The sequence below is a fragment of the Gymnoscopelus microlampas genome, assembly GCF_963454915.1.
Source record: "Gymnoscopelus microlampas genome assembly, chromosome: 20".
NCBI classification, from domain to species: domain Eukaryota; kingdom Metazoa; phylum Chordata; class Actinopteri; order Myctophiformes; family Myctophidae; genus Gymnoscopelus; species Gymnoscopelus microlampas.
In genome coordinates, this window is record NC_139957.1 from 7,261,692 (window position 1) to 7,270,588 (window position 8,897).

The 8,897-nt window shown below is 38.8% G+C and overlaps 1 protein-coding gene across 1 annotated transcript; it reads right to left on the reverse strand.

Annotated features, from left to right (window-relative positions):
- Positions 1 to 1,448: 1,448 nt before the first annotated feature.
- On the reverse strand, positions 1,449 to 3,926 carry cimip5 (ciliary microtubule inner protein 5; the record flags this gene model as incomplete). Its single annotated transcript, XM_084044514.1, has 3 exons — positions 1,449 to 1,649; positions 2,705 to 2,744; positions 3,685 to 3,926. The coding sequence occupies 3 exons, from the start codon at positions 3,924 to 3,926 to the stop codon at positions 1,449 to 1,451; spliced, it is 483 nt and encodes a 160-aa protein (XP_083900640.1).
- Between the last annotated feature and the right edge of the window lie 4,971 nt (positions 3,927 to 8,897).

Genomic DNA, 8,897 nt, shown 5'->3' on the forward strand with positions numbered 1-8,897 from the left:
TTTTTGAACCTTTATTTAAATAAGCTTGTAAAATATATATTTGTGACCAGCATTGCAGTCTAAGTCTTGAAGTATATCCCTATACGCTTTATCTTTGGTAAAAAATAAAATAAACCAGTAATACATTCATATTTGAGGTCTCTGGGAAATACACTTTGTAAAGAAACAACAAGAACATTCTTTGAGTGTACCATGGTCTGCAGTCTTAACAATGCACTATGGACTAATGCACTTTATTCAGTTGTTTTCAATTTACATTGTTTATAGGCTTATTTGCACTTAAAGGCTATTGCTGCTTTCCAGATTTACTGTTTTTATTCTGTACGGACTGCCAAATGTCTGTATTTTACTTTCTGTTTTCCCTCTTCTTGCATCCCATTACCAATTAAGCTCGTCTGAATGAGAACCTGTGTTCCTACAATGTCCTGGCTGCACCTTAGGGTGGGGGGGTAACTTGCATTACCAGATTTTGTAATGCCCAGAAAGTGTAATGACTCACTTTCGACAAAAATAAGAATGGCAAAGGGTCCATTCATACACTTGTAGCAAGTCACTCATCAATCTTTATGTTTCGCCATTGCTTTCTGGTGTAGAGCTTCAAGCCGTATCATTTTAATGACCCAACTTTCTGACATTAATGCTTCCTATACAAAAAAGGTGAAAGATCCGCATTCACTTTTTTTTTAAAGGTTAAAAGCCCCTGTTTTGGAGGCCCAATCCTGGCATATATCCATATTCATACATCGTCTCTGTCGGGTGGAAACCTCATACAGTATGTCCAAAACTGTTACTTTTCGGGATTCAAATTCAAAAGTAGCAAAAGTAGCAGATCGGCAAGCTCAAAAAGTGTTTCGAGCCGCGTTTCGAGCCAGGTCTCTTATAGATCTGCTACTAAAATCTTGAAAATGTGTGCATATCTTTGAATATTTAGATTTTTTAAAGCAAACATTTTTAACTCAAATCTTTGCTTCTGGGGGTCCCTGGAACAAAACATTTTCAGACGGGGGTCCGCGGCCAAATGTATATCAATTTAGGGGTCCTTGGCATGAAAAAGGTTGAAAACCACTGAAGTAGGATTAGTATTAAATTAAGAAAAAGGAGGAAGAGGTTTCTGCCCGAAAGCGACAATATCCAGCTCCCCTTTTTTTGTATATATTTTCTCATGCTTTTTTTGTACATAGTAGTATTTTTTTCCTCTGTATTTTTATGTTGATTTTTGAACTGTTTGGTTGCTACTATATATGTCTATGAAATTAATTCAAGGACCCCAACGGAAACAAGTCCGCAAGGGCTTTTTTGGTCGGACCTTTTAGACACAAGTATTATAAATGTAACTGTGTTGTTTTACATTCTTTTGCCTAATAACATTTTCAATCAATCAATCAATCAATCAATCAATTGTGGCGAGTGTGTGTGAAGCATATGCTTCAGATGTGTCCAGCTTGGTGCTAGCAGGGGAACATCTCCCGGTCTGGCTTACACTTGTGATGGTGCGTTCCGGTCCAAAGCAGCAGCCTGTCCATCCTCATCAGCTCCTGGCCCAGTGGACTGTCCATTCTGCTACCGAACAGGCGGTTAGTGGTGTTGGGGAGGCGCTCCGAGAACACCGACACATGACTGGGGAGTGGTTTCTCTGGCTTGAGCCGGCCCTGCATGGGATTGGGAAACAGCCGTGGGAAGTGACCAAGTGCATTTCAGTGCTGAAGTACAGTTTTGAGCATTTTTTACTTTACTTGAGTATTTTCATTAACCCATTAAGACCGGGAACACATCTGTGTCACTTTAGATTTATTTGGGCTATTCAAAAATAGCAGATATACAAGCTCATAGTGTGGCACCGAGTGCCGCGCTACGAGCTTGTAGATCTGCTATTTTTGAAAAAATCGTGGACATTTGTGCAAATCTTGGAATATATATATATATATATTTTTTAAGCGAACATTTGTAAATCAAATCTTTGCTTCTATTTCAAAAATAGCAGATCTACAAGCTCATAGCGCGGCACTCTGCCGCGCTATGAGCTTGTATATCTGCTATTTTTGAATAAATCAAAAAGTTACACAGATGGGTTCCCAGTCTTAATGCGTTCAAAAAACGTTATACTTCTACTCCACTACATCTCAGAGGCACATTTTGGACGTTTTTCTCGACTGCAATTATTTGACAGCTTTAGTTACTAGTTGCGTATTTATTACTATTCTTACAAAGCCTATTTTATACTTCAGCTATTCAAAGATAAGTTTTATATTTGTGGTGTGCTTATTTAAGTAAAAACATCTGAATACTTCTTCCACCACTGATGGGAAGTCAAATTAAATCATAATAATTTTGGCAATTCAAAAGGGTTTGGCAAGACACTTAACTACGTGATTGATTTAATTAAAGCACAATTACGAAGACTAATGTACACTGGATCACACAATGTCTCAGCAGCCAAGTTAAAAACTGTTCCATGATGACTTGCAAAGATCTGACATTAAAAGAAAATACTTAATTTCACAGTGTAGTTTGCAATGCCAAATACTATCAAACAATATTATACTGGCTACAGCTGGAAAGGCATTAAGATTTTGATGGCATTGATCAACCGAAGCAAGCTATTCGAAATTACTGTACAAGCCTGCTTGTACAGTAAAAAACATTTTTTTCAGAAAATAGGGTCAATAATCTTTTTTTGCATGATAGTTTTCCATCTCCGTCTTACCATGTAATCATAATCCTTGAGAAAACTCCAGTTCTTCTCCCTGTGGACCACAATGTATTGTTAAAATGTACAGGACTTTAACTCCATTCAATCAGGCAGGCATTAAACTAGTGAGTTCTCAAAGTTGGGGTCCAGGGACCCTCAGTGTTCCTTGAGGGAGCTCCAAATGGACCCTTACAGGTCTGTAACTCTGAGAGTGTACACATTTATTTTGTACACTCTCTCAGAGTTATGGGGGAGGTAAACGTTGAAATTAAAATGTTTGAGAACTGTTCAGTGGTGGAAAGTAACTACGTACATTTACTCAAGTACTATTCTTAAGTAAAATTTTGAGGTAGGCTACTTTTACTTTACTTTAATGTTATAATATGTTAGCCTACTTTTTACTCCAATATTTGAAAACTTTTGTAATTAGTTATTTTGCTGAGGTATTTTTACTTCCAATTTTCAATACTCTTTTACTTCTACTCCACTACATCTCAGAGGCAAATATTGTATTTTGTATTCCACTACAATGATTTGAAAACTGTTCTTACTAGTTACTTTGTAGATTCGAATCATTATTACAAAACATACACTAACCACTTCAGTCCTATTTAAACTTTGGCTATCAGATCTACAAGCTCACAACACCATGCAATGCCTTGAGCTTGTAGATCTGCTATTTTCAAACAATTTTAATACACTTTATACATAGGCCTACCTTGTGAAACAGGACATTGTGCATAATGAGGACTATTACTTTTGATACTTCAAGTCAATTTTGATTTCAGTAGGCTATACATAATAGGCTACTTTTTTCCACCACTTCCATTAATACCTGGAACGCATCGGTGTCACTTTAGATTTCTTTGGCTATTCAAAAATAGCAGATGAGCTAGCTTGTAGATCTGCTATTTTTTGAAAAATCTTCAAAACTTTTTTTTTTTTTTTTTTCAAAAAACTGTTAGGATTTAGTAAACATTTGTGATCCCACTCACCATTCTCTAACTCCTTTCTTCTCCACGCGCACCAGGTCTCTCCACACTTGGTCCTGTTTCACGGAGTCAGAGGTCACCGCGGTGCGCCGTGTATCGGTGTCTCCTCTTGTGTTTCGGGGCTGGTTGTTTAACGGCTTCTGCGCTGCAACCGAAGACTGGACCAGAGGCCGATCGTCACTCGCCACACGATCGGCTCGTTCCGGTAATCGATAACCTGCTGAAGACACCCGCATGCCTTCCATCATGCAAAATTTAAAATGAACCGGTAAAAGTGAGGATTTATAATAAGAAATCCCTTCTAACAACGCGTTTTACGTGCAGGCTGCCTTGGCGGATGATGCCGAAATCACTGCTGGCACACCAGTGGCTTTTTGTTTGCGTCTCCCCTGGAAACAGCAGTGTGATTCACACACTTCAATAGACTTTGTCCACACACACACACACACACACACACACACACACACACACACACACACACACACACACACACACACACACACACACACACACACACACACACCAGTGTTGTGTTCTACTTTTTTTTTGAAGGTATACTATGATTATTCCCTGCCTCCCACAAAATGTAAAAATTGCACGCGCGCGAATTGTTCTTGAGGTGTGTGTGGCCCACAAAAATATTTAATGTGAACATTTTCGTGGCCCACAAAAATATTGAATGTGAAAACAAGAGCAACGCTGGAATCGACAGGCTGGTTTTCCTTATTGAGTGTAGTGTCAGCAGATGAGAGTAGCTCCAATCGGAACCTCACCCTCCGCTGTATAGCTCCGAGATGAGGTTCCATATCGTTCTCTGCCGTTCGGCTGAAAAATGTCCGCACATTTGCCACTTTACATGTTTCTTACCCCTTTCTGCACATCGTATCCAAAAAGTAAAGGTATTCTGAAATGATCACAGATGTTTGAAATTTTAACTCACCATAAAATCTAACAAACGAGTTGAAAAAAGCACTTTATTCGCCTCTCTCCTCCGCCGGTTACATGTTTTTAAGACATTGCGCAAGAGTTGCGCCCATAGAGATAACATTACTGATTACCCTACTGGTCAAATGTTGAATTGCATCTTCTAATGCATAATATTATTGAACCGGCTCAGGAGAGAAGCGATTTAAACACTTTTTTCAACTCGTTTGTTAGATTTTATGGTGAGTTAAAATATAAATAAAAAACGATATAGGACTTCATCTCGGAGCTACATAGCGGAGGGAGAGGTACTATATGGGGCTACAGATGAGAGCAGAGAGAGCGATTCTGTCCGGGACAGTGGCCGTGCCTCTGGTGCAGCAGACGGAGGCTGTTCTGGAGACGCATCAGACGCGCCTGATTAAAGTACTTCATTAGTATTCGCGTCGTTGTTAATGTGTGAATTCTGTCACAGCCATTATTTATCACCTCAAGAACAATAGCTTCACACTTGATAAGCCATCAACTCAGAGTTAGCCCACATTCTTGCTGCCCCCCCTGCCTTGGGCAGTTAGCGTATCACAGCGTATCACAGCGTATCAGATGCGCTGTTTTGAACAGTTTTTGAAGGTATACGATGGCGACGAAAAATGATCTCAAGGTGTACGCCGTACACAGCATCTGACGGTAGAACACACCACTGACACACACACACACACACACACACACACACACACACACATAGACTCCACTGTTTCTCTCTGTCCTATACCCCCTCCCTCCTCAGGGATACTGCGTAAGAAGCTGCTTTGGTCACGCTCAAGTAGCCTTCACTCAGTGGTGGGAAAAGTACTCAAATGTTAAGTAAAAGTACCAATACTGCAATCAATACGCTGTTACAAGTAAAAGTCCGTAATTCAAAATGTAGGCTACTTGAGTAAAAGTAGCCTAGCCTACTACATAAGTATTGTATTGGTATCATGTACTTAAAATACCAAAAGTAAAAGTAGCTACTTTATGCAGAAGGTATTCAAATGGATAAAAATCCTTTGAAATAGCCGGTCTACACGCTCTCAACACAGTAGCTTCGCGGCTTGTAGATCGGCTATTTTCAAATTGCCGATCAAAGTTTATAGGGCTGAAGTGGTTTTGTAATAATCATCTAAATCGACTACAAAGTAACTAGTAATTAAGTTTTAAAATTGTAGAGTAGGCCTACAAGTACAATATTTGCCTCTGAGATGTAGTGGAGTAGATTAGAAGTAAAAGTTGGACAAACTCCATAGGCTAAAGTAAAATACCTCCGCGATGATGATGATGATGCTGCTGCTACTGCTTACTACGACTAGGCTACTACTGTAAATTACAGTATTAATACAAAGTGACGTATTTCACTGGGACTAAGGCTGTTAAGTGTGTACTTTGTATTGTTATGTTATGTTGTTATATCATGTTTGTTTGCAAATTATATGTGCCCCCCCCCCCCACCAGTACAAATATGTGATTTCACATGGTTTATCCATTAATAACATTATTAATAACTTGCAACAAACAACTAGGCATAGGCTACTCCAAGGAGCTACAATAAATGTGGAATAAAATTATGAATGTAATGTAAAAATAAGGCAGAAATAAATAAAGGAGAAATACATTTAAGTAGAAGAACTATTTGGCAAATTAACCAAAAATATCTCAAAACTTAAAACACTGAAAACTTCTTATATATCAACAAATCGACACCGAAAAGATCTAATTGATTTTGACTAAAATTAAGGACTTAAGACCATATCAGTAGGCCTACTTGGCTTGCAAGAATAGTGAAAATAGCAGATCTGTGTTGCAATGCTTGTATGGATCTGCTATTTTCTACATTTTTTATAATTGTTCTCGTTCATTAATTGTAATCGAAGTAAAAGTTTGGAATCTTTGTGATGTTCACAATGTCACTAAAGTGTCCTGCTAATCCCCTGCAGGTAAATTGAAGCTGGCTGTGGTTTTAAGAGGAGAATGCAAACCTCCCAAACACCCATAAACCATTCATGACCTTGAAAGGCTTTGACACTATTGTGTCAGTGTTTGAAGAATGTACTGCAGGAATGTGACCCCCGAAAAACTAAAGCATGAAATAATCATGGAAGCAAAATGACACCAAGCTGGTGATTTACCTGATGACTTTAATATTCATATCATTAAAGAACAAGAAATCAAAATGCTGACTTTACAGTATGTAAACGAATGTAACAGAGTAATTAGCATGCATATATCAATCCTACCCTTCAGAATGAAAATATATGAACAGTATTCTTCAGCAACTTACAATCTGGATTTTTCTTTCAAAGGTATATCATTTTGAGAAGGATATTGTCAAAATATTGTAAATTCATAGTGGTTGACTTGACACTTTGAAACAACGTGATCTCCATTTCCCACTAGTTTACATATTGTATGTGTGTGATACACATTATATTCACATGCTCCATGGAATGGGGTCTCCCCCTTGAGAGAGGTTACTCATCTCTCAACTCATGGACATGTATCTGACCTATTTGATATGTATTTGTAGGCCTAATTTTCATTTAATTTGGTTATAGTACCCATAGTACTATTATTTGTTATTATTTGTTGTGTGTATTTGGCCTTTAGGGGGCATGGCGATTAAAACACACCTGGATTATTCACTTGCTGTATTCTCTCTGAGGATGGGTCTCATCCTCTGGATGTTAATCTTTCCTTTTCCGCCAACACCCTAGTGACTCCTGTTCAAACTCCCAAGAACCTTCAAGGCACGCATTGCTTCGATCACTTGATGTTGTAATGCTTGCACTTTACAACATCCAGAGGATGAGACCCTTCCTGACCAACTAGTTTGCCTGCAGCGCCTTATCCCAGCCTCAGTCATCTCCAGGCTTGACATCTGCAACTCCATCCTCGCTGGTCTGCCAGCATGCTTACTCAAACTTTTCCGGAAACCAGGCGAATCTGCTATCTTCAACTGACTCAGAATAGGCTACCGTGACACACACCTGCAAGCTCCCTAAATTCCCACGTCTCCCCACTTCACTTTGACTGCTTATGCCATTGTTTGACTAAAGTGTGTGCCATCTGGATAAGTGTCTGTCGACTAAATGCCTAAATTATGTGTACATTTTAGAATGAGTGGAGCACCATCTTCCAAGGAGAAGCTGATAATAAGGTCCTGGTGCTCACATATAGAGCTTGGCATGGTCAAGCACCAGCATATCTAACTGACCCTAAGGTCAGCCGACCAGGGTCTATTAGTCATCCCTTGTGCCAGATGAATAACCAAAGGCGACAGACCCTGTCAGTCAGTATAGCGAGTCCCAGACTCTGGGAACTTCCACAGGTCCTGAGAGCTGCAGTTAAGAACCACTTAAAAAAAAAAAAACACACAAAAACACTTCTGTTTAAACAAGCATTTTTGCAGAATGTCCTTGATTTTTTTCTTCTTTGTGTGTAATATGTTGTTTCTGAGTTCTATTGTACCCTACAGTTTGTCTTTAATTATTTGCATTGCTGTGTTTGTAAAGCACTTTGTGAGTTATCTCTGTGAGAAGTGCTATATAAATAAAATGTACTTACTTAGTTTAAGGAAATGTGCTCGTGGGCATGGACCGGGGGATGATATAGGATACAGCATGATGTGGAAGGGGAAAGATGAGAACCTGTACCACCACCTTGACCCTGAAAGGCTGGATGCTGATAGGGCTAGTGTTACATCAACATGTCTGACCAATTTCATATTTATTATGACACGGTTTCTTAATCTTCTATATTAAAGGGATGTTTCCCTTTCAAATAAAAGAAACATTCAAAAATATGTAAGAAATAAATTAAAAAGTGTATGGGAAATTCACGGCCCCCTCACACATTAGAATGTCCTTCTAATCTAATGCATGAGGGGCCGTGATTTTTCCATTACCTTTTTATTTATTTTTTATAGATTTTTTAATGTTTATTTTATTTGAAAGTGAAATATCATTTTCAGTTGGTCCAGTGTCTGTAAAATAACGATTCAACCTGTTCTGCTGGGATTACATGAAACCACCTGTCGATTCATGCAGCATCTTCCCTGATGGCAGTTGAAATTGTAAAACAGAGTCTGGTGGTGTGTGAGGATGTGTTGGTAACAATATTATTGTTATTGCCATTCTGTGGCCTATGGTTTGACAGACCTTGCGAAGGGTGGGAGGGAAGAAAACAAAAAGGAGAAAAAGGGCACTAAACAAATGTGCTAAAGAGAGAAAAGGGAGAAAAGAAAGGAAAAAAATATA